General features: G+C 44.1%; 4 protein-coding genes across 6 annotated transcripts; 2 read left to right on the top strand and 2 right to left on the bottom strand.

Moving 5' to 3' along the window:
- Positions 1–520: 520 nt before the first annotated feature.
- Positions 521–3,173, bottom strand: LOC139835096 (uncharacterized). Its single transcript, XM_071825077.1, has 2 exons — positions 2,981–3,173; positions 521–750 (listed from the first exon to the last, which is right to left on the bottom strand). Exons 1-2 carry the CDS (start codon positions 3,171–3,173, stop codon positions 521–523), a joined length of 423 nt encoding a protein of 140 aa, XP_071681178.1.
- A 1,372-nt stretch (positions 3,174–4,545) lies between these two features.
- LOC127330915 (alpha-terpineol synthase, chloroplastic) lies at positions 4,546–8,903 on the top strand. The gene is made up of 7 exons (XM_051356985.2): positions 4,546–4,819; positions 4,975–5,248; positions 6,866–7,247; positions 7,450–7,668; positions 7,818–7,956; positions 8,100–8,354; positions 8,466–8,903. Exons 1-7 carry the CDS (start codon positions 4,622–4,624, stop codon positions 8,778–8,780), a joined length of 1,782 nt encoding a protein of 593 aa, XP_051212945.1. The 5' UTR covers positions 4,546–4,621; the 3' UTR covers positions 8,781–8,903.
- A 1,509-nt stretch (positions 8,904–10,412) lies between these two features.
- Positions 10,413–18,424, top strand: LOC127330914 (CDT1-like protein a, chloroplastic). Of its 3 annotated transcripts, none has more exons than XR_007869462.2 (10): positions 10,413–10,881; positions 11,086–11,205; positions 11,306–11,540; positions 12,054–12,662; positions 12,741–12,942; positions 13,043–13,133; positions 13,226–13,382; positions 14,062–14,567; positions 17,722–17,843; positions 18,125–18,424. XR_007869462.2 is itself a non-coding variant. In XM_051356984.2 (7 exons), the coding sequence occupies exons 1-7, from the start codon at positions 10,520–10,522 to the stop codon at positions 13,281–13,283; spliced, it is 1,677 nt and encodes a 558-aa protein (XP_051212944.1). In that variant the 5' UTR covers positions 10,413–10,519; the 3' UTR covers positions 13,284–13,528. The 3 variants fall into 3 exon arrangements, 1 of the variants encoding a protein (XP_051212944.1); XR_007869461.2 differs by having other exon boundaries at positions 17,722–17,906; XM_051356984.2 differs by lacking the exons at positions 14,062–14,567; positions 17,722–17,843; positions 18,125–18,424 and having other exon boundaries at positions 13,226–13,528.
- Positions 18,425–18,927: 503 nt separating this feature from the next.
- On the bottom strand, positions 18,928–22,553 carry LOC127330913 (obtusifoliol 14-alpha demethylase). The gene is made up of 4 exons (XM_051356983.2): positions 22,404–22,553; positions 20,721–21,002; positions 20,393–20,617; positions 18,928–20,206 (listed from the first exon to the last, which is right to left on the bottom strand). Exons 2-4 carry the CDS (start codon positions 20,997–20,999, stop codon positions 19,184–19,186), a joined length of 1,527 nt encoding a protein of 508 aa, XP_051212943.1. The 5' UTR covers positions 21,000–21,002; positions 22,404–22,553; the 3' UTR covers positions 18,928–19,183.
- Positions 22,554–25,068: the final 2,515 nt, after the last annotated feature.

The following is a 25,068-nucleotide window of genomic DNA, read 5'->3' as shown; positions in this document are numbered from 1 at the left end:
GAAATAAACAAAAAAAATGTGTATTATTTAAAAAAAAATCGCTTTCCACCGGCGCCCCCCAAATAGTCGCCGGCAGGGTCGTCAGCACTGCTGTATGGGGGGCGCCGGCAGCGCATCCTCTATTTGGGGACGCAGTTTCCACACCGGCACCTCCCATACGGCGGCCCCCAAAACTTTTTTTCCTTTTTACAATATTTTGAAACAACATATCAATCACATTTTATTCATACTATATTCAATAATTCATACAATCACACAAATAGTACTTAAATTATTCATACAATCAAACAAATAGTACTTAAATCATTCATACAATAAAATAAATGGAAATTAAATTATTCATACATTCAAACAAATAGAAATAAAATCATGCATTGTTGGCGACTCATCTCCTCGCCCACAAATGCGCAGCTAGATCCGTCTGAAGTTGTGCATGGACACCTGCATCTCGAATTTCATTGTGCATATGAAGAAAACAGGCAAAATCTTGGGGTACATGCTCTACCTCAGCAAGTGGCCCTTAATAATCAAATGGTTGATCATCCTGCACAGGTTCGTCGCGCTCGTTCTCAATGATCATGTTGTGCATGATCACACAGGCGTTCATCACCTTCCACATCTGAGACTCAGACCAAGTGAGAGCAGGGTACCTGATAACGGCGAAACGCTGCTGAAGCACCCCAAAAGCACGCTCAACATCCTTGCGTGCTGCTTCCTGGCATGTTGCAAAATAAGCGTCCATCTCGTTTGCTGGAGACGGAATTGTCTTCACAAATGTAGCATACGTCGGGTATATACCATCAGCTAGATAGTACCCCTTGTTGTATGCGTGGCCGTTACCTCAAAGTTCACGGCAGGAGCTTGTCCCTCAGCTAGCCTGGCAAACACCGGAGAGCGCTGCAATACGTTGATATCATTGTTTGTTCCTGCCATGCCAAAAAATGCATGCCAATGTTGGAGATATGCCCAAGAGGCAATAATAAAATGGTTATTATATATCTTTATGTTTATGATAAATGTTTACATACCATGCTATAATTGTATTAACTGAAACATTGATACATGTGTGTTATGTGAACAACAAGGAGTCCCTAGTAAGCCTCTTGTATAACTAGCTTGTTGATTAATAGATGATCATTGTTTCATGATCATGAACATTGGATGTTATTAATAACAAGGTTATGTCATTAATGAATGATGTAATGGACACACCCAATTAAGCATAGCATAAGATCACGTCATTAAGTTCATTTGCTATAAGCTTTCGATACATAGTTACCTAGTCCTTTCGACCATGAGATCATATAAATCACTTATGCCGGAAGGGTACTTTGATTACATCAAACGCCACTGCGTAAATGGGTGGTTATAAAGGTGGGATTAGGTATTCGGAAAGTATGAGTTGAGGCATATGGATCAACAGTGGGATTTGTCCATCCCGATGACGGATAGATATACTCTGGGCCCTCTCGGTGGAATGTCGTCTGATTAGCTTGCAAGCATATGAATGGTTCATAAGAGATGACATACCACGGTACGAGTAAAGAGTACTTGTCGGAACGAGGTTGAACAAGGTATGGAGATACCGATGATCAAACCTCGGACAAGTAAAATATCGCGTGACAAAGGGAATCGGTATCGTATGTAAATGGTTCATTCGATCACTAAGTCATCGTTGAATATGTGGGAGCCATTATGGATCTCCAGATCCCGCTATTGGTTATTGGTCGGAGAGAAGTCTCAACCATGTCTGCATAGTTCGCGAACCGTAGGGTGACACACTTAAGGTTTGATGTCGTTTAAGTAGATATGGAATATGGAATGGAGTTCGAAGTTTTTTTCGGAGTCTCGGATGGGATTCAGGACACCACGAGGAGTTCCGGAATGGTCCGGAGAATAAGATTCATATATAGGAAGTCATATTCCAAGTTTGGAAATGATCCGGTGCATTTATGGAAGGTTCTAGAAGGTTCTAGAAAAGTCCGGAAGAAATCACCATGGAAAGTGGAGTCCCGGAGGGACTCCACCTTGCATGGCCGGCCAACCCTAAGGGGAGGAGTCCAAGGTGGGCTCCACCTGAGGTGGCCGGCCACCCCACCTCAAGGAAAGGTGGGAGTCCCACCTTGAGTAGGACTCCCTCCTCGAGTAGGTTTCCCACCTTTGGGAGGTTTTGTTGTTGGGGTCTTATTCGAAGACTTAGACTACAACTCTTGGGGATTTCCACCTATATAATGAGGGGAGGGGAGGGGCTGGCCGGTCACACCAAAGCCTCCTTGGCCGCACCCCCAAGTGCCCCCTCTCCCAGAAACCCTAGCGGTTCCCTCCTCCCTCTCTCTCCCACATAGCTTAGGCGAAACTCTGTCGGAGATCTCCACCACCACCACCACCACGCCGTCGTGCTGCCGGGATTCCGAGGAGGATCTACTACTTCCGCTGCCCGCTGGAACGGGGAGGAGGACGTCGTCATCAACACCGAACGTGTGACCGAGTACGGAGGTGCTGCCCGTTTGTGGCACCGTCAAGATCTTCTACGCGCTTTTGCAAGCGGCAAGTGATCGACTACACCAACAACGAGATCTAATCTCGTAGGCTTTGGAAATCTTCGAGGGTTAGTCTCATGATCTTCTCGTTGCTCCCATCTTCTAGATTGCATCTTGGCTTGGTTTTCGTTCTTGCGGTAGGAAAATTTTTATTTTCTATGCTACGAATCCCATCAGCCAAATCCAAAGATTATGGTCTGCCACCGCCTCAAGAATGACACTGCACTCACCAGTATGCCCCTTGTAGATCCCTTGCCAAGCAAAAGGGCAATTCTTCCAGCCCCAATGCATACAGTCAATGCTTCCGAGCATCCCAGGAAACCCTCTTGCTGCATTTATTTGCAGGATCCGAGATGTATCATCTGCCCTTGGTGCTCTCAAATAGTTTTTAGCAAACACCGCTATGACGGCTCGGCAAAACTTGAAGAGAGTCTCTGTACATGTCGACTCTGTCATCCGTAGGTAGTCGTTGGCTGTATCTGGAGGAGCTCCGTATGCAAGACAACGCATTGCAGCAGTGCACTTCTGAATTGAGGTGAAGCCCCACAAACCTGTGCAATCTTGCTTGGCCATGAAGTAGTCGTCGTACTCCCTGACGCCGTAGACAATCTTCAAGTACAGCTCCTTGTTCATCCTAAACCTGCGCCGAAATTCCTTCGGCGAATGAGTCGCGTCGTCGTTGAAGTAGTCGGCGTCAAGCAGCATTGCGCCGGCTTGACGATGCCGGTTGATGTTCCTCCTCTTGCCTGGCTTTGAGCCGCCGCGCCGAGGCACGATGAAGAAAGACTGGCGAACGCGCAACATAATCGTCAGAATCAGTTGCTGCTGTTGCCGCCGGACAGCCTCAGCGTTCTGCTCCTCCGTGAACAGCTGCACCATCATCTCGTCGTCGCTGTCCATCGCGGCAATCGGACGAACACCTTGCGGGCGGAGCGGTTGTGCCGCGGTGGCGGCGAGCTCTGTTCCGGGAGAAACAGCGGCCGCTGGTCGAGGGGGTGGTGGCCGTGTCGATGGACGGCGGTTCCTTGACAGGCAGCAGTGTCTATTGCAAGCAGGGGGCGCGGCGGCGATGGCGATGGTGGCGATCTAGAGGGGTGGGAGTCGGCTCGGGCGTGGGTAGGAAGTGGGGAAATCGGTGCGTCTGGCTGCCAGGCGGAGCCCACGCTCGTTTTCTGATGTGCCGCGAGGCGCCGGCGCGCCCGATTCGCACCCTACGTGAAGGGGCCGGCACGGGGTTGCCGGCGATTCTATTGCGCTCGAAAACTAGCCGGCGCCTTTTGGGGCGCACCGGTGCGAGCCCAAAAACCACGCCGCCCCCCAAATCGCTATCGGGGCCGCTATGGGTGCGCCGGTGGAGATGCTCTAAAGGGCTTCAATTGGGGGCGCCGGCACCAAATTTCTGCTTAAAAGATGCTATTGGGGGCATCTTTGGAGACGCCGGTGTGGGAGCAACACCCCTAAATAGAGGATGCAGTGCCGGCGTCCTCCATACGGCTGTGCCGGCGCCTATTTAAGGAGCACCGGTGGAGATGCTCTAAGTCACCTAAGGTTGCGCGTCGCTAAGCTTAAGCTTTAGTACAAACAAAAAAACAAATGGTGTCCAACTTAATGTTTGGAAACTATTAGCCGTTGAATTCCACACAAACGCTACGTACTGAACTTAATTTTGTAACCGTGACTGAAAACCCACACAAGTCTGACTAAGGAACTTTTTTTTAGTCTGACTGCAACCGTGACTGCAATTCCACGCAGTTTCCATTCGATAAAAGAAGGAACTTTTTTTCCCAGCTATGCCCCAACCTCTCTATCGATAGATGCATACATCTTTCTTATTATTTTATTCAATAAAGGTCTAATAAAGATCATGTATTATCACGTGGTCACATGTCCCTCAATTTTCACGCAGGTTGGAGCAGTAAAGCTAGGTTCTTTGCTGGTCAATCTCTAAGCTAGCTCGCTTATAAATAGGCAAGTATCCTGGTGGCTACTCTCAAAGTCTCAAACAACAAACCAGCACTTGCTTAACGAGCCAGTTTTGCCAAGCAAAGCAAAAGCTTCCTAGATTGGCAGCGCGCAGCACAATGGCGTGGCAATTACAGCCAACGATGGCAACCACAAGCACATGCTTCCGGACATCGTCGTCGCCTGCGGCTACCGTGCGCTGCTCCTCGTCGTCTCCTCCTCCGCCGGCCCGGCGGTCGGCCAACTACGCTCCCAGCTCCTGGGACTACGACTCCCTCCTCATGCTGTCGCTCAACAATCGCGGCCATGCCAACAAGGTACGACTAGATCAGACATATATAAGCTCGACATGTGTGTAGTAGATTGAAATTCTTATGGATCATCAAGTAGACATCAGCTAAACAGTTTTATTACTGAAAGCAGAGAAAGATACTTATGAAAATCTTTATATTTGCATGCATGGCATCTACAGGTCGGACCAGATGGGAACTTTGACAAGCTCAAGGCTGGTGTGGGGGAGCGGCTGGCAGCAGCGAGCCGAGGCGTCGCCGACCAAGCTGCGAAGCTCAGGCTCGTCGACACGGTGCAACGGCTCGGCGTCGCCTACCACTTCGAGGAGGAGATCACCGCAATCCTCAGCTCAATCCACCGCAAACCTCACCGGTGCAACGGTGACGATGTTGGTTCCGAGGCCTTGAGGTTCAGGCTGCTCAGGAAGAGTGGTTTCCCAGTAGCCTTCCACAAAGGTACGGAATACAAACACACCCTCTTATTTTTTTTTTGAGAAACACAGTACAAACGCAGACGCTCACATACACGCGCATACACTCACCCCTATGAACGCACACACGCACACCCTATCCCTATGAGCACCTTCGGAAGACTGAGCCGGCGGATTGGATCTTGAAATTGACGAAGTCACCACAGCCATTGCCGATTTTAACGTCGCCTCCCACTGAATGAATATTCCGCCTTTATAAGACACACATATGTCAAACCTGGGGTTTGAACTCTGGTGAGCTGGGGATACAACCATCCTCCTAACCACCCAACCTGCACCCAACCTCAGGTTGGTTCTCACAAACACACCCTCTTAGACGATGTAAGAATGGAAACTTGAGCTACTGCCAGCATCATATTTTGGATCGTACTACCTCGTACGGCATTCCTCCGGAGATGCAATAATCGTGGTCATGGTCCAGCACGATTTGTCTTTTTGTTTACCCCAAGGCGTGAGTTCAATTTGTAACAAACTTTTAGCGATAATGCTACATCTACGGACGGAAGGGGTCACGGAAGAGCCTACGCGCTGACGAGTCTCCCAACGTGGAGCCAGCGTGGAATACAAATAGCCCCACTCCCTCGAAAAAAAAGGAAAGGAACGAAACAAAAATCCCGCATGAAGAAACAAAAATCCTGCACCAGCAGTTTCTGCGTAAATCCCGATCCCATCTGGCCATCTCCCATCGTCGGCAGCGGCAGGTTCTTCCGTCGCAGGCGGCGTCACGGCGAGCTCTTGCACGCAGGGGTGATCACTCTTCGTCGCAGGGGCGCGGTGGAGAGTTCTTGTTGGCAGCAGCGTTGCGGCGAATTGCTAGACGTAGGCGACGTGTTGCGTTGAGCTGTTGCGCGGCCAGATTCTGCCATCCACGAGATGAAAAGAAGTAAGCGGTGCTCTAGCCATGAAAAGAACGAGAGCAACCTGAACTACCGTTCGGTATCTGAGTTGGCTGGAGGACTGGATGCATCCCCGGGCTACAGCAAAAGGCCGGCGTTGTCGAGTTGGACGTCGTCCACACCGGCGACGAAGCACCATCAGCCACCCTTGCTCCTGGAAGGCTGGATATGCGAGCACAGCGGCGGCGGCGGCATGGGCGATGCATGCGCAGACACCCGAGGGCTCAACCAAGACGGACGGGGGGACTCTCCATGCGAGAGAGCTGCTGCTGAAACGACGATGGTATAAGGCACGGTGATATCGGAGCGCGCTTACACGCATGACGCACGTCTGCACAGAATAGTTATCCACGTTGGTTTGCCACGTCACTCCGTAAGCTCTTTCCGTAAGTTTCTTCCGTAGGTGTAGCATTACCGAACTTTTAGTATGGATTTGACATTGGGTGCACCAGGACCAGGTGCACAAGAATTCCATGCGCATAGGATGATTACTAACTTTTAACCTTTGTATGAAAAGTTGAGGCTATGCCTCCATTTCGGAAAAAAATATGAATTGTCTACATATGTATTCTATGAACTTAATATATATCCATGCATATAAACATGGATTTATTTGTACTTTGACTTTTGCATATAATGTGGTTTATACTTAGCTGACAATGTTTCATGCTATCAACGTGATGTAGAATCTCTGGAAAATCTCAGGCACGTATCAAAGAGCTACCAAACATCTGCACTCGTAAAGGATGATGTCAAGGCACTCCTCTCATTGTATGAGGCTTCATACCTTGCCTTTGGAGGCGAGGAAACATTGGACGAGGCAAGAGCATTTTGTGCTAAAGCTCTTAGAAAAATGTTACCTACCATTGATCCACACTCACGACGCGGTGTGGTTCATGCTTTGAACCTTCCATTGCACTGGAGGTCTACTAGACTAGAGGCAAGATGGTTCATAGATCATTATGCTAGGGATGCTAGCAATTCTGACCCATTGCTCCTCCGATTCGCGGTGATGGACTTCAACAATGTGCAAAGTGTGCATCAGCAAGAGCTTGCGAGACTTGCCAGGTAATCGAGCTTGAAGAAACATACAATTGAATTAACCCTCCCTAATTAGTACTTCACATACTTACCTGATGGGACATGTATATATTAAGATGAAGTTTCGATGAGATATATAACGTATATTGTCAAAAAGTTCTTTGTACCTCACTGATATATCCTTGTCTAAAGTTACTTTAAGATATTGCATTTGGATTAATTCGCGTAGGTGGTGGAAGGAGACTTCCCTTGTTGGGAAACTGGGGTTCGCGAGGGACCGTCTAATGGAGTGCTTCCATTACTCGAATGGTATCGTGTGGGAGCCAAACCATGGAGATTGTCGTGAAGTGCTTGCAAAAGTCGCTAATCTTATAGTTCAATTGGATGATGTCTATGATGTTTATGGAACTATTGATGAACTAGTCATGTTCACTGAGGCCATCGGAAGGTAACTATGTGCAGCAAATATTGCTATGCTCATAATTCACATAATCTTCTTTCCATGTACTAGCATGTGTGAAAAATACATAGGTATGATAGTTTCATCTAGAATAAAGCTTTTCATCATTTAAAATTTGCTCAAATAAATGTTGTCAGATGGGAAGAAAGTCCAAGCGAAATGCTTCCGGAATACATGCAAGCACTCTACTCTGTCATGTACAACACATCAGGCGAGGTGGCTGAAAGTATAATGAAACAGCATGGTTGTGACACACGTTCTCTCCTTCAGAAAGCAGTAAGTTCTCATATATAATCAACTTCCTAATAGAATATGGATACTTTTCACTAAAAGGCCTTAATATATTCTACATAACTTCGTAATCTGGTATATGTAGTTTTCACCGAACTATTTATTTAACAAAATACATAACACTATAGTGGCATGACATGGCGAAGTCATTCCTGGTGGAGGCGAAGTGGCACCATGGAAATCATAGACCAACACTCCATGAGTACCTGAAAAATGGATCAGTTTCATCGTCTGCACCCCTGCTGTTGCAACATGCTTTTCCCCTCCTTAGTATGGAAGAAGAACTCACCTCAGAGTCTCTTGGTAAAGTTGGAAGCTACCCAAGATTAGTTCAGTCATCATCTCTAATTTTTAGGCTCTGCAACGACTCCGCAACACATTCCGTAAGTATAACCAATTTGTTTTCTTTTAGTCTCTTTGATGTTTCACCACCAAAAAATAAATCAATCTTTCAGCCATCTAATGTATGTATTGTGCGAACATATGTATAACAGGAAGAGCTGGAGAGAGGGGATGCACCATCTTCCATAGCTATCCACATGTCGGAGAACAGATCCCGTGAGAAGGAGTCTCGCAAAGCCATGGAAGACCTTACCATGGACACTTGGAAGTCAATTAATGAAGACGCATTCAAACATTGCGAATTTCCTCGACCTTTCGCCAAAGCATGCGTTAATCTGGCCCGGATCTCGCACTGTGTATACCTAGGTGGAGATGGTGTTGGGGCACCAGATGGTCAGAAGAAAAGGCAAATCAGAGAGTTATTCTTGGAGCCTTTCATGAGCGTGAAACCATACACGGAACCATAAACATATAGAACATAGTATTTGCTCTTAGAAAGATGTTGTATAGGTCTAAATATTTACTCTCCTTTGATGATGCAATAAAAGGCTGTGTGCATCCTTTAGATGCAGAGGCCGAGGGTTTTTCCCCATTTCTAAAAAAAAAGGTCTAAATATTTGTTGGTTGTGATATGCTAACTCCAACCATTGTATCTCTCCTAGCTTGCGGAGATCTTTTACTTAGTCTTTTACACACACAAGAAATGCACTCCTATTGTTTCCTATAGGCTTCAGAGCTTTCTCAAGTAAATGAAAGCGATCTCTTTCACAAATCAATATTTGAAGAGTAGCAATCTCTATTCCCTTTGTCCTAGACTCCCTAGAGCAACATGGCCATACACGTTTAATACTCGGTGCATGGGGCCTTATTGTGCGGCCGATCCACCAGGCCTAGATTTACATGTCGACGATATGAAGCCTAAGAGGGCGCCCCTATACAGCGACCGAGTCGGTACGTACGGCGAGCCGCACACCCCCCAACCCGTCGGTGGTTTAGTGGGATGCGGCCCTATATTTATTTTATTATTTTTTTGTTGTTTCATTTTTGTTTACTTTTTTAAAAATAAATTTTTAAATACATATTGTTTCAAAATTTCTAACAGCTTTTAGATCTCAACTATTTTTTAAATTTAATATTTTAAAATTTAAATGTTTTCATAAATATATAAATTTCAATTTGGATATTTTTAATTTAAACATTTTTTAAAAATTAAATATTTTCAGTTTTGAACATTTTCCAAATTTGAACTATTATAAAATTTAAATATTTTTAAATCTGCGCCTTTCTAAAAATTTACTATTTCTTATATCATAAACTTTTTTCAAATCTTATAAGAAAAGAAACGGAAAAGAAAAACATGATTGAAAAAAGAAGAAAACCCTGCACGTACCGCTTAGCTGGGCTGGTCTGTACCGCGCCTCTTGTAGTTATAGGAACGCGGAATCCTATTCATCACCCGCGGGTGATGGGTACAAACCATTGCCCGCGTGGTGGTGAGTTTGGGCCGCAGCCCATCAACAGGCAGGGAGCAGTAGGCCTCGGGTTTTTCCGATTTTTGTTGAGTTTTTTTCTTGTTTTTCTTGGGTTTCGGTTTTCTTTGATTTTTCTTCGATTTTTTCTTTTCACTGTTTTAACAAATTTTAAATTCAAACAAAATTTCAAAGTAAGCAAATTTTTAATCCGATCAAATTTCAAATCTGAGAAAATTTTGAATCTGGGCAATTTCTAATCTAAGCAAATTTCGAATCAAAGCAGTTTTCGAATATGAGAAAGTTTCAATTCTAAGCAAATTTCAAATCTAAAGAAATTTCGAATTCAGGAAACTTTGAAACAGCCGAACTAATGGACCAGGCCCATTAACGACCCCCCTTAGCGATGGTCACCTCTGAGGGGTGATGGTTACGTTCCCAACGGCCCTTGGGCCAAGACGGAATTCACACGTGGGCCCCCATCGACGACACACACTCGAACGAGAACTCGGCGCGAAGAACAGCCTCCGGAGTTGGCGCCAAGATCAGACCCGTTGCCTCCCGCCATTCTGCCCCGTTGCCTCCCGCCAAAAAACACCTCGGCGCCATGGCTATTAACGCCTCCCAGATCCGCCCCCTTGCCTAACCGCTTATAAACGCCTACCAAATCTGGGATCTTCCGCAGCTAATCCCTTCCCCCACTTCCTCCAGTCCACCACCACCAAATCTTGCACCACATGGACGCCGCCGCCGCCCCATCCAAGAGACCCAGGACCTCGGCGGCTTCCGTCGCCGGCACGCCGCGGAAGCCCAAGAACGCGCCCGCGGCCAGCGCCTTGCTCCCAGTTCCCGGCCAGGCCGCGACGCCGGACAAGACGGAGCGGCGGCCGCTGCTGCGGAGGGCGGCGGGCAAGGGCGCCGTCGCGCTCTCCGTCAAGGAGGTCCGGCGGGCCGCGCTCCAGCTGCGGCGCGCCGACAAGGGCCCTGCTGTGGCCGAGGAGGAGGACGCGCTCGAGTCCGTCGCAAGGGAGCTCGGCGTCGGCGCCGGCGCCGGACGCAGCCCCGTCAAGCGCAGGCCCGAGGTCAAGCTGCCCCAGAGGTATCTTTATCCTGCCTAGATCCGCGCTCCCAGTTCCGTATATAGTTCGATTCCTCGACTTACTTAGTTTCAGACCATCACTAGTCTAGTAAAAAACCAACCGCGGTACGCGAATCTGGATGAAAAAATTCTGATGATCCCGACCAGTAATAAATTACATACGCCAGTGCTAATGTCCAATTCTGTCCGTGCCCTTTGTCACAGCTACGAGACGCTCTGCGAGTTCTTCAACTGCTTCGAGAGCTCCACCCGGCTGCTCCGCATGAAGGGGTCCAAGGCGACGTTCCCCAACATCTGCGCCAGTGTCCAGAACCTGGCCGACAGGTACACTACTGGCCTCTTCCGATACACTGCACACACGACTGCTGCTGTTCATGTTGGCAGAATCCAGTTTCTAACCATCCTAATTCTCTGCCATGTGCAGGAGGTTCACCTACGGCCACCTTGCGCAGCTCAAGTACATAATGCCCGAGGCGATCGTCATCAATAAGATCCTTCTGCGCGACGAGAAGACCTGCTGCATGAAGCCCGATCTTCAGGTGAACCTGCTGGCTGATGCGGTCGAGGGCAGCGTGCTGCAGAAGGGGGAGACCCGCTACGCGGCCCTCAGGAGGATCTTCAGGCAGAGGCTGGTGGATTTCTTCAGGAACCATCCCGAGGTATGAGATAATGATCTTGTAACAGTAGATAACAGTTCAGTAACTGTACGACAACTGTTTAAGGGTTTGTGTATGCATATTTGGTATTACGTACTCATGGTGTCTCGTAAATTTATCATGTGTGATAATCATGTATTCTGGCTTGATAACATGCCCCTGTGCAAGTTTATGGTCAAATGCAAAACGATTAGGAACTGCGTTTCTAGCATTAGCTGACGATGCCCCTGTGCAAGTTTATAGTCAAATGCAAAACGATTAGGAACTGCATGCCTAGCATTAGCTGAATATCAAAAACGATCATGTATTCAGGTTGGTCTACGTGCACTTGATATGAGGTATTCACCTCTCTGTAATTTATCTTTCAGGGAGATGAAAATACGTCCTTGTGCATGTTTATAGTCAAAATTTAAACCGATCGGTAGCTGTATGTTCAGTACTAGCTGAAACAGATGTTGTTGGTGTATGTGTTGTTGATATTAAATATTCATGGTGTCTCTTTAATTTATCTTTCAGGGAGATGATATTCCAGAGCATGAGCTGCCGCATCCGTTTACTCAAACAAAACCAAGCGTAGCTCAGATCACACCTCGACTCGTTCCTGAAGCTGTATGTGCTGTGGCATCACCGTCTCTGGCTGAACAGCAGCCTGTTGGGATGTCACACATGTCACACTCCTTCAAGAGGAGGTTCTCGCAGAGATCTTTAAACAGCCTTGGAACTGCCAGCACAACAAGTCCACTGGCAAACGCTGAGTCTGCCGCTTCATCTCCATCGAGCAGAAAGTCGGTGCCCAGTTCTGTTTCTGGTGGCACAGAGAAAGGTGGCAAGGATGTTGCGCCCAGGTTTGGTGCTTCAGAAGGAACTCCTGCCAAGTTCGTCTCTACACCGGTCAGATTAATGGCAGCCACACCAGGCCTTGACACCCCAAAGAGGCCAACCTCTGGTACCATGTGCGATACGCCACAGCTGCAGACGGTCAAGCGATCAGCCAGGGCCAAATTGTTCATGACACCCACAAAGGATGCAAGCACTACGCAAGAGGAGATCCAAAGCACAAGCACGTCTACCATCGATGCCGATGATGAGCTGCTCAGTTTCCTTCCAAAGTCCCTCTTGCAATCCGTAAGTTATTGTTGATTGTGACTATGATATTCTCAGTTTTGCTATATGCACAAATGATAACCCATGTGTTGCTTGCAGGTAAAGCAGAAGGAGAAGAGAGCTTTAGCGGAGAAGGAAACAGGATTTGCTGATCAGGTGCAAAGGCAGAAGCTTATATCGTCCCTGCCGAACACCTTTGATATTATCTTTCTTATCTATCAGTCGAGGCAGCGCTCTGTACTGGCAAAGCATGAGCTCGTCGACAGGATAATTGACCGTAGCCCAAAGATTGTTGACAAGGGTAAGTGTGACCTTTGCTTTGCTTTTGGTCTTTTTTTTTGTTTGCTTCAACTGCTGTCTGCAATGCTAATCCTGATGTTGTTCAACTACTAAATCTACAGGTGAGATTGAAGAGCAACTGAGATTGCTGCAAGAGTTTATTCCAGAGTGGATCTCCGAGAAGGCTGCATTAAGTGGAGATGTCCTCTGCTGGTGAGCATTTACCCTCTGATGCATAAATGTTTTTACTTAACAGCTATCCTCTTCCACCATCACAAATCTAATTTGTATTTGTTTATTTTCAGCATCGATACATCACTAAGCCAGTCAGAGATTCGACAAAGGTTGCAGGGTGTCGAGTAGGGTGAAGCACAAAATTTGTGCACCTTGTTTAGAAATGTAGCAGTATCATAGTGCACGTTTGTGCCTAGAGGCTAGAAGTTGTCTTCACTTCTGTTCCAAGTTCGGACACAACTCTTGACTCAATGGTTTACATGTGTAGCTTGACAATTTTAACGGCTGATTATGTTATCTATTTCATTCACAGCGTGTACATCCATTGTATGTGGCTCTCTCTTTACATAAATGATGTGCTGTATGTGGCTGAACTCTTGAGTCAAGTTTTCCTTTCTTACTATTTAGCATGTCAAAAAAAGGGGAACTAATGACTAATTTCAATTATGATCAGTTTGGAAGGAACTTTTTTGGATACTCCTGGAATGTATTTTAGCACTTCATCACAGTTTGAATGCTGTAAAAAATTTGAAATCTGTAACCAATTGTGGAACATGAATGCAAGAAAGGTCTACTGCCTTTGTTATAATGTCATGTTGAAATTTAAAAATGATGTTTACGATGTAAAGTGTGAGCTGTGCTGTCTATCTTCTATTTTGTCTTCAACTGTTCTCTGCCATGTAAATCCTGATGTTAAACTACAAATTTATAGGGGCAGTTGAAGAGCAACTGAGATTACTGCAATAGTTTATTCCAGAGTGGATCTCTGTAAAGAATTCAAGAATTAGGGATGTTCTTTTTTCGATAAAGAGCATATATTAGGATGTTATTTTCTGCTAAACATTTCTTTTCAGATTCCTGTAATAGTTTGTTCCATCATTCTCAGTCTATCCTAATTCGTTTTCAGGGTAGATGCAGCAGAGGCAGGGATTCGGCAATGGTTGTATGGTGCCTAGAGGCTGGAAGAAGGTATCAAGATATACTGCCTCCGCATTTCAGGAGAAAAAAAGTTTAATTACAAGAGTAAAACTGGCCTGGCCAGCATAAAGGGGAAAAAGGACTACTCTTGTCTATCAGGCGCCATGCTGGCTCATCAACAGTGTCCCTAGAAGGCTGTTCTAAGCGCAGCCAAGCCTCACAAATCTTACGAAGCTACAGGTCTTGCTGAATGTGCTAGAGGAGCTAGGCTTCCGTGCTTTGAATCTGCAGAAAAACCTGCTGGTTTGTTTCCATCCACAGGTGCCAACAATGTCAGCTGTTAGAGATTTGGCTTCAACACCGGTCCTACTTCAGTCCACCGTTGCTCTGTGGAGGCACTCATTCGACCAAAATATGAGCATGTCATGGCCATCCCGATCAGCCATTATGGGTATATAGCTGAAATATTATCCATGATGGGTAAATCCATTCTCCGTGAGTGCCTTTAATTTGTATATTCTCCAAGCATGATATCTAGGAAATCCAAATTTAACTTTTCTGCAGAGTAGATTTAACTGCAAACTTAGGAGAGATACATTTGTTTGAGTTAACACATGGTCACACTAATTGGATCTCCACTTACTCAAATTAAACAAAAGCAATGCCTACAACTAATTACCCCTATACAACATTTTTCCAAGATGAAATATTATATATCTTATATGCTTTCAAGTAAATTAGACACCTATCAGTACTTCTTTAGGACTGACATCGTTTATTGTTTCTCACTCATGAAAGGCTCCAAGAGCAACTCTCTGATTTGCCTTTTCTTTTGACCATCGGGTGCCCCAAAACCATCCCCGCCGACTCTTGCTCATCAGAGCGGTCCTATGACATGTGGATAGCTATGGAAGATGATGCATCCCTCTCTCCAACTCAGCCTGATACACATATTTTTCCACAATACACATGTCAATAAATAGAGTAAAATACATTGGAGGTCCTGTGCGCCAAGTTTCCTGCCGCGTTCTTACTCCAGGAGCAGGTGCAATCTGGGTGGTTTCTGCGCTGTGGCTTCGGAGGCGCGTCCTCCGAAGTAGATCTTATGTTGTCGATGTTGCTCCCGCCGCTTGGGTAACTGTAGTCATCGATGGGCCTTCACTGCCAAGGGATGTCATTGTTGCTCGGGAGCGGCAGCTCGGAGCCTCTGATGGAGCCTACCTTGATGTCTTTCAGGCACTGTCCATACAACAGGTGGTCTACCAGTAGCTCCTGTATCATCAGCAGCCAACAATTGCTAGAGGAAAGGCCAAAGCCACTACTGGCGGCCAGCAGCACCAACAACAGAAGGAGGCAATAGATAGGAGCACCCTCGACCAATTCCTTTCTCTTCATCATCACATCCAGTCACATAGTTGATGCCGCAGCAAACTCCATGCGTCTTTGTGTCATGTGTGGTAAGCTTCTATCAAATTCTATCAGGGACCATGTGATTTGAATGGAGACTTAGTTGGGGAGTTTTGTGAAAAATAGTGCCTACGTGACACCAGTCAATGCGCCACGTGGCCAGTTAGACCCAGATAGGACCTGAGGTGACCCACTTTACGAACTTTTAGTACTCGGATATGCACTTTCATGAGACATCTTAGAGAAAATTCAGTTTTGGTCATGAAACAAGGAACAAAAAGGAAAAATATGATTTTCCTTACGGAGTGCGTAGCGGATTGGTTGCAGAGGCTAAGAATTAGGCATGCTGAGTGAACTAATCTTGGGTAGCTTCCAACTTTAGCAAGAGACTCTGAGGTGAGTTTTTCTTTCATGTTGAGCAGGGGAAATGCATGTTGCAGCAGAGGTGCAGAGGAAGAAACTGATCCATTGTCGAGGTACTTATGGAGTGTTGGTATGTGGTTACCGTGGTGCCACTTTGCCTCCACCAGGAATGAATTCACCATGTCATGCCACTGCAATATTATATAGTTTATTAAATGATTTATTTAGCGAAAACATAATCTAGCATCTCTATCCACCTAAACGAAAGTTATGCTTGTAACTATGTACTTCTAAACCAAAATGTGAACAACTGAACTGAAGACCACCATATGGCTATCTGAACAAAATAGAAAGTTCACTGGATAGTTCTGACAATTGTTACCTGCAACAAAAACAAAAGTTAAACCACCAGGACAAGAAATACTACATTTCTAAAATCTGGAACAGAAATTCCTTGTTTGAACAATGGTCTTATTATTTACTCAATTGGACAGAAATTTGGTAGCTAAAATATGTCACACTCACTTCGAATTTAGATACATTTTAGAAATGAACACATTAAAATGAGATATAATTTATACAAAAAAAATAAAATCAGGTAAGTAACATGTGAAACCAAACATAAGACAGATAACAATTGTACCTTGCTGAATTATTTCAGAGCTCGCCCCTTTTGCCTTAAATAAATCTTTTAGATTTATTACCTAATTCTATGAAAAAGTTCATCTTTGGGTAAATGTATTATTTCATATAGATAATTAATCAACTTATTCATGTGGGCTTTTCCAACAATCACGTTATGATATTTACTTTCTGCATAAGACAAAAGAGAAAATCAATTCTCTACAGAACGGCGAATTGTTTTGAACAGCAATTCGAACCGATAGCACCCAAGATTTCTAGATGCTACTTTGGTCTATGGGCTGTGATTACTTCAAACGTTTGCGCTCAGATTTTCTTGCAGTGCTGACTAGGAAGACAAAATTCAATCAGTTAATACATTGGCTTTGCCCTTTTGAAGTTGGCTCCAATTAGAAACCTGAAACTGTAGTGTATACCATAATACCAAACTGTTCTTTCGATTTGATCCATTTTCTTAAAATCCTGAGAGAAATATATCATTTTTTGTGTGTCTATGGCCATCGGATCTTTCTAGCTTTTACTTTAGTCTCGCTGGAGGAACTTATAAATGCATCTGTGGCTAGTCATCGTCCTTTTTCTTTCATTCTCAACCTTAGATGAACAATAAGTGTTAATTCAGTGTCCTACCATATTGATTTGCCAAGTGGCTAGAGAACTTCGAAAGTTTATTTATGTCAATCATAACAAGTCGGGTAGTCTTCATAGCTTCCGCAATTCATGTGTAATGTTTATGCTGTCATCCACATAATATTAGTTTTTCTGGATTTAGCTTGAACCAACGATAGTAAGCTGAGTATTCTGGCTAGCTTTTGTAGTTTCGCAATTCGTGTGTAGAAAGGAGATTAATAACATTCTAATTCATAATTACCTCATGGGTTTTCATTTTTGTTTCTTTAAAATTCCATTTACTCAGGGAGGTGCATCATCATTTCTTTTTTGCCTTAAGTAGTTATGCTACTACTCGCATTTTATTTAGCTTTCGTGCACACTCTCCCACCATCTGAAAGATAATATCGGTTCATTTGAATATGGAGGTTTGATTTAGTTTTTTGATGTTTTACCGATGAAGCTAGAACATATACGAGAATCTAAACTTAGTATGTTATAGTCATGGCCGAGCCCCACAATTTATCAGAAGTAACATTATTGTAGTTCAGCTTCTCAAGATAACATTTTCTGTAGATACAGGGTATGAGGTAGCTGTAACTTGACTATATTCATGTGTTTCTTGGTGCAGCAACTCTTCATATAAGTATGCATCTCCTGTCCTAATCTGAATGTTTGATCCAATTCATGGATTTAAAGTTTCGTTCAGCTGGAGATAGTTTGGGTCTTCTGCTGCCGATGAAGTTTGTGAAGGTATTGTACACATCAATTTTAATGAGCTCTCCTAGGTTGCAAGGTGCCCATTTCGGCTAATAGGTGTTTTTTTTTCATGCAGGCCTTTCTGCATTTTATAGTTTCTCTGTTTTCTTAGAGCATTGTTTTGTCCATTTGCTATCTTAATAATTTCAATAGTGGAGTGGCTCTCTGTACAGAGAAATAAGTTAGCTTTGTCCCGTTAAATGCTGGATTATTATATTTTGTACACTTTGGTTGAGCAACGAGAGGATCTAATTGTCGGTTGTTTATGTATCCAGGGGCTCATGAAAGATAGGAGATAATTGCAAGTGCCAGCTAATTGCAAGATTGCGCTAAGGTGGATCACACATCTTATCATAATGTGGCATATATTACAATAGGTCAATACTATAGGATACACAACGATGTATCAACTAGCCAGGCATCCGTCATTGTTTGGCCATAGACTGGCCAGGCATACATACATAATAAATGTAATTTTGTCTGTTGATAGCATACTAAATGACTATACTTTCACACTTTTCATGTAATTAAAAGAAGGTTGTGGTTGGTAATGAAAAATCTGGTAGGTGCGTTTCCTCCTGACTATTCTGCCATGTGTTTCTTATCTAAAAGTGATTTTGCATACATAAGACTATTATCATTGGAACTATGGTGAACTAATAGCTCTTTTGAAAACTCTTAGTTTCTTCATGAGGCATCTCTGTTATCACGCACTGTGTTATGTGAATCATGTAACAGTTGCATCGCCTATTTGTTCTTGTCTTTGTACTCAGTGGCGGAGCTTCAGCCTGACGTGCCTGGGCAGCTGCCCAGGGTCCTTCGTTGAGGTTGCAGCAGAAATTAACACATTAACCAATTGTTCTCACGAGGAAACAGCCATCAATCAAGAGCTTTTGTAGTTTGCCTGGACTATGGAGCCAACCTGGCCCCGCCACTGTTTGTACTCATGCAACAATATATCCATTTGTAATATTTTTGCCCCGTTTTATGTAACTATATGCTATTATATAAATATTTAGTCTAATAGAATCACCAGCGTATTCAATATCTTGGTCAATGGGACGTTGAATCCACTGGAAGACCTGAAGAAGGCGCAGTCACCTAGAGGGGACGACGTGAGGTGATGTCGTGAAAGAATGTATATTAGCTAAGTTATAACTTAGCTCTCATTATTAACTACAGTACCACACCAATATTAAATATTACAACAATTTTCTATAAATTTGGTAAAACTTAATAAAGTTTAACTTAGGAAAAAACCTAAAAATACACTTATTTATATAACTGAGTACATATTACCACACCTTTTGTTACATAATTAATTTAGTTGCCTGCTAAGTCACTAGTGATCTTCTCGTATAAGTAACCATTACTCTTCCTCTAGGGCCTGGCAATATTTTCTCATGCTCTTGCTCGGGGAAAGGGGATATCAACTTCAGCTCAAAGTTCCTTAGCAAAAAGCTCCATATCACCTTGATTTGCATGAAAGCATAGTCCTTTCCCAAGCAGGAGTACCTCCCGGCACCAAACGACAAGTCTGAGAACTTGCCGCCAGCTTTGTCCTCGGCCCTTCCTGGACCAAACCGACACGGATCATACACATCAGGGTTCTTGTAGATGTAAGGCAGCTTGTTGCTAAGCGCTACGGAGCACGCCAATGTGTGCCCTTTGGGGATCTCATAATCAATGCCTTCTCTAGTTTTCACGGTGAAGCTCTTGTGTGACTGTCGGACTAGCATTGGCGTTGGCGAGTAGAGCCTCAGTGCCTCTCTGATGCAACAATGCAAGGTGCCCATCTTTGACAAGATGGTGTAGTCCATGTGTTCCCCATTTTGCGCAATGATTTGCCTCTGCTCTTCCACTGCAGCTGCCAAGTATTTTTCATGGGTCAGAAGGCAAGCTCCCGTCCAAGTGCTGGTGCTCATGCTCGTGTGCTGTCCTGCGAACAAGATTCCGATGAGCAGCCCAACAATCTCACTCTCAGTCATGGATCGGCCATCGCTGTATTTGGAGTCGATGAAGCTTTGCAGCACATCACCGTCTTCATCGTGGTCATCCCTGACTCGGGCTGAGATAATTCTTCTCCGTGATCTGACTATGTCTCCGAGTATTTCTCCAAGCCTTGCACGTGCTTCATCACGTCGACGGTGTGACTGTATTGGGAGGTGTGGGAAGAAGAAGTTAATCATGTGGAAGCTGTTTTCAAATATTTCATGGAGGAGTGTGGACACTTCTCCCAAGTTCTTGTCTTTGATCTCGTTGCCAAGTAAGAATCTATTTGCGATCACCACGATCAGCTGCCCCAACTCGTGCTTTAGATCAACAATCCCATGTTGTTCCCATTTTGAAAAGTAGCACTGCATGCAAGAATATATGTGTATAAACAAAAACACCACCAACCTATAATCATAAAGCGGCGCACCGGGGTAACTAAATACATCATATAAATAGAAGGGAGGAGCTTGGCATCAATATTCAGGTTGTGTGGATCTCACGATGTAAATGCCGTGGATATATACTCTATCATCTAAGAAAAAAATTACCTCCAGTTCACGAACCATGGAATGCACATCTCTTTGTAACCTAGCCGGCTTTATCGCCTTGATACAAAATCGGATCTGCTCATTCCTTGTAGCCAAGTCCACGCCAAAGAGAACTCCAGGACCAAGGACGGGCACAATGATCTTAGCCGTAACACCGAAGTCGATCTCAGAGGGTGACGCTCTGAAGAAATGAGGAGTGACCTCTGGCCCAACCAAGAACGTCACCTTCAAAATCATATATGAATAGGATTAATTAAAAAGTACAATATAATTATCTTAAAGTTAATTAGATCTATCGGTCAGCATATACAGGATCAGTTAAGCTAACCTTCTTCAGCCCTAGAAGGTTCACCGTGAACACACTGCCCATCTTCATGTGTAGGTAATGGATTGCAGCATGTAAACCCTTTTTGGGCGTCACAAGTGTGAGCAGAGCCACCAGTAGAGGAGCTCCACTCACCACTTGTGTTGGCCGAGATGGTGATCTATTTTCTTTGCGACTAGGTAGAACGGTTCTGATTCTTGCAATGATCTTGGAGATAATTGTTGTGAGAAACATAAATGTTATGGCGAAGAAGGCTGCAGTGTAGATTGTAAGCCAATCCATGTGCTGATAACAAAAAAGTGTTAGTTAACTTTGCGAGCGTGAAGATAATTAAGTCTAACATCGTCAATTACACATATTTTTCTATTACTCCCTTCGTTTTTATTTACCCTGTGTTATGGCTTTAGTTAAAGTAAAAAAAAATTAACCAAACATGTAACAAAAAAATATAAACATCCATAATTGTAAATTTATATAATATAAACATATATTTTAAGATGATTCTAATAGTACTAATTTTATATTTTAGATATTAATATTTTTTCAAACTTTGTAAAGTTTAATTTTAACTAAACCTAGAACGCTGGACAATTGTGAACGGAGGGAGTATGTTATACAATATTATATACTTCAAACAAGACATAATAGCTTAATTTGGCAAAAAACTTAAGGCATGACACAGGAGAAAAATAGGAGATCCATGGAGGCTCGGTGGTCGGCAATTAGGCATAAAATTACAAAATAAATTATGATGATACCACGTACAACAGTATCAAGAGAGTACTTAGTACGTCAGCTATTTCGGAACTGATCGAATCTAACTTATTTATTATCTCTTGTTTTAATCAAGTGGAATAACTAATCTCCCTTGGGTCTTGCCGTTGTATTTGGTTGACGCATAGTAAAATCGATTAACTAATTGTACTGCCAACTGGTTGCTATGAAACAAAAACTTATTGGATTACGCCATCAAATTGGCGGTCATGTCACGTGACATAAAAATGTTTGAATAAATGTTGCGGAGTATCATTGAGAGAGCAAGAGATAAAAATATAAATGTAATACAATGCATCGGTTAAGAAATAGCTGTCATACTAAAGGGTGTATACAACTCTCTAACTTACTCTCTCGATACATAAACATAATATGGAGGCTAAACAAATCATATTCACATACAAAATACTGGACAAATATGAATTTGTGTCCAAATATAAATAGAAACTTACATTTATTATTATTATAGACTAAGAGAACGTAGATCTCCTAGACAAGAAGAGACTTGATCAGCTAATGTTTTACACCACAAGAAGAAATTTTGGCCGGTACTAAATATTATCCGACCTTTATTATCCTAATAACTGCACATAAACATCATTCAACTATTTATCTGATTCAGCTGATAGATCTTCGTAACTGTACTGGAGATCTCACCACGTCATTGCTCCGCTACACCCGGATCCTTAATCTCAACGTAATATAATTTCATAGGAGTGCATGCATCTAATATGTAGAAAGGGCGCCAACCACATTATAACTCCATGTATTGGTAATATGACATAGAATACTATAATAAGTTAACAAATTATGAATTTCCTTTGTTTTTTAAATGCTTCAAACACGTGAAAGATGATGAGGGCCACTAGACGATAGTTACAAAAAAATGTCAGAGAAAGAGAGGAATCTTACACTTCTTTATGCTCAATAACAAATGCCGTTGATGCGATCACGGGATGTGAAACTTAGATCAATTAGAGACAACTCGAACTGAAATGGTTTTATTGGAGCTACCTTTGCAAGTTGGATCGATGCATTTTATAGATGTATAAAGCCGTATCCCAATGAAATGTGTGTACTATTCCTTCAATGGTACCGGCCCCATTCAGTAGTCGCATCTTTTGACTCGTAGGCACTACACAAGAATTGTCAAGAATATCATTTGACTTGTCATGCATGTGTGGACAGGTAAACAACGGTGAGTTCAGTCCAACCAAGTATCCCAGCACCTTACATGTAGCATGTGGAATTTTCGAAGTCCTGCAATGCAGGATTTTGATTGGGTCAAATACCACCAAAATCATTTTTTTTTTCCAGAATCAGTCAAGGGCATAGCCACATAGGTTACTTGTAAGCTGTACTTGTTGAAAAATCAATAGATATGATGGGATTTGCTGGTCGTAGTCGGTTCCGTACCAACTTCTTGTTTCCAAAGAAAACTTCCAATTGTACGCCTGCCAGCCAACGTACTCGTGTGGTACTCATTCTTTAGCGAACGGTAATATATTGATATCAGTATATTTTGTTTCTCCAACAACAAAATGTCAAAGAGAAATTCAAGACATAGCATGTCACTGGCAATGTTGTCTACGTATTGGATACACGAGTAGTTCTACCTTATCCTGGAGTAACAGCGAGTGTATATGAATTTTGGGTGCAACCGTCTAAAAACATTTGCTCAGGCTGTCAATAACAGAGTGGCTAGCGGTCGACACGTTGGAAATTCTTTTGCACTTTATAATTATTGTGGAGATCCGTTGTTGAGTATGTGTGCGTTTATGTGCCTACTGTATTGTATTTCTCGGGAGATGAAAAAGTCTGCTTTTGGCGCTATAGACACGCTCATTCCATATGAACGTCATGCTTGGAGAAATGCTTAAAATTCCAGCCTAGCCTAGTCATGTTCTTACAAGTCTGTTAGCAGGACAAGGGAATATGTGCGTGCTGGATTATTTAGGCCCCTTATGCAAAACAAAATTTAGGTCCCAGCTTATATGTCATTGTCATTTCTGCTTTCTTGCATGACTTGACTTCTGCATGTCTACACTACACCCAATAAATCCTCTCGGTATAACAGCAGCTGGTTGGACTGGAGAAAAAACGACAAACGGTCACTACAGGAATGGCGCGCTGCGCCGACGGCCGTGGCGTACGCCGACGGCCAAATGTCGGGGCCGTCGGCGTACGTCCGGTCCAGGGCAGCGGCCCAACGAGCCCCTCGGCGTAGACATCCCCTCGGCGTAGAGAAGGATACGCCGACGGCCACCCTCGGCGTACCCAAGGCCGTCGGCGTAGCACGAGCATCTGCTCCGGTCCCGCTCCGGCCGTGACGGCCCGGTCACGGCGTCAGCGAGGCGCCGAGGGCCACCCTCGGCATAGGGCATCACCCGCCTATGCCGACGGCCACCCTCGGCATACATTTTTTTTTTCTTTTTTTCTTTTTGGTCATTAACTTTATATTATGTTTGTTTTATTTATGTACTAGTATGAATTATGTAAAAATAGTTACTTTTTTAAAGAAAAAAATGGTAGATGGCTTATGTAGATCCCACGAGTGACGCTCTTCGTAGACGGGTCGACGGGATCCAGTAGGCCCAACATCTGCTATCGATGTACATATGTCCTAAAACAAAGGAAAAAAGTCCATTGCTAACCCTAACTCTAACCCTAACCCTAACCCTAGGGGTAGATTTGCGGGGTCCCCGCCCCCTAGGGTTTCCCTAGATACAAACCACCGGAGCGTCCGAATCGCTGGAAACTCCTGCTACGGCTCATCCGGGGCCTATTTCATTCCAAACCTATGGTTTCCATGTGCATATGTCCTAAACAAAGCAAAGAAATTAAAAAAATCCATTGGTGAACCCTCGCACGAAAAAAGCTATAGGGGTAGATCTGCAAGGTCCCCGGCCTAGGGTTTCCCAAGATGCAGATCACCGGAGCGTCGGAATCGCTTGAAAACTTGCATTTGTCCCTAACATATGTGTACAAGTGTGATGTAAGGTTTGTCTAACCTTGCATGTACCCCGCGTTGACGATTTCCGCATACATGGGCCGACACTTGGTAAAATCCAGGATTTGTATGTGGAAACTCCTGCTACGGCTCATCCGGGGCCTATTTCATTCCAAACCTATGGTTTCCATGTGCATATGTCCTAAACAAAGCAAAGCAAATAAAAAAATCCATTGGTAAACCCTCGCACGGAGAAAGCTATAGGGGTAGATCTGCAGGGTCCCCGCCTAGGGTTTCCCAAGATGCAGATCACCGGAGCGTCGGAATCGCTTGAAAACTTGCATTTGTCCCTAACATATGTGTACAAGTGTGATGTAAGGTTTGTCTAACCTTGCATGTACCCGGCGTTGACGATTTCCGCATACATGGGCCCACACTTGGTAAAATCCAGGATATGTATGTGGAAACTCCTGCTACGGCTCATCCATGGCCTATTTCATTCCAAACCTATGGTTTCCATGTGCATATGTCCTAAACAAAGCAAAGCAAATAAAAAAATCCATTGGTAAACCCTCGCACGGAGAAAGCTATAGGGGTAGATCTGCAGGGTCCCCGCCCTAGGGTTTC

The sequence above is a fragment of the Lolium perenne genome, chromosome 2, assembly GCF_019359855.2.
Source record: "Lolium perenne isolate Kyuss_39 chromosome 2, Kyuss_2.0, whole genome shotgun sequence".
In the NCBI taxonomy this organism is placed as follows: Eukaryota; Viridiplantae; Streptophyta; class Magnoliopsida; order Poales; family Poaceae; genus Lolium; species Lolium perenne.
Note: the sequence above shows the minus strand (reverse complement) of the source record. Positions and strands in the feature narration are given on the sequence as shown.

Bases quoted from the DNA above. Each gene is read 5' to 3' on its own strand.
- LOC127330913 (XM_051356983.2), bottom strand. From the start codon at position 20,999: ATGGATTGGCTTACAATCTACACTGCAGCCTTCTTCGCCATAACATTT. The intron at 20,618-20,720 runs GTTAGCTTAACT...ATGATTTTGAAG, and splicing joins ACCTTCTAGGGCTGAAGAAG to GTGACGTTCTTGGTTGGGCC. The intron at 20,207-20,392 runs GTAATTTTTTTC...TCTTGCATGCAG, and splicing joins CCATGGTTCGTGAACTGGAG to TGCTACTTTTCAAAATGGGA.
- LOC127330914 (XM_051356984.2), top strand. From the start codon at position 10,520: ATGGACGCCGCCGCCGCCCCATCCAAGAGACCCAGGACCTCGGCGGCT. The intron at 10,882-11,085 runs GTATCTTTATCC...CCTTTGTCACAG, and splicing joins GAGGTCAAGCTGCCCCAGAG to CTACGAGACGCTCTGCGAGT. The intron at 11,206-11,305 runs GTACACTACTGG...TGCCATGTGCAG, and splicing joins GTCCAGAACCTGGCCGACAG to GAGGTTCACCTACGGCCACC.
- LOC139835096 (XM_071825077.1), bottom strand. From the start codon at position 3,173: ATGAACAAGGAGCTGTACTTGAAGATTGTCTACGGCGTCAGGGAGTAC. The intron at 751-2,980 runs GTACAGAGACTC...TTCCGTCTCCAG, and splicing joins ACGGATGACAGAGTCGACAT to CAAACGAGATGGACGCTTAT.
- LOC127330915 (XM_051356985.2), top strand. From the start codon at position 4,622: ATGGCGTGGCAATTACAGCCAACGATGGCAACCACAAGCACATGCTTC. The intron at 4,820-4,974 runs GTACGACTAGAT...TGGCATCTACAG, and splicing joins ATCGCGGCCATGCCAACAAG to GTCGGACCAGATGGGAACTT. The intron at 8,355-8,465 runs GTAAGTATAACC...TATGTATAACAG, and splicing joins ACGACTCCGCAACACATTCC to GAAGAGCTGGAGAGAGGGGA.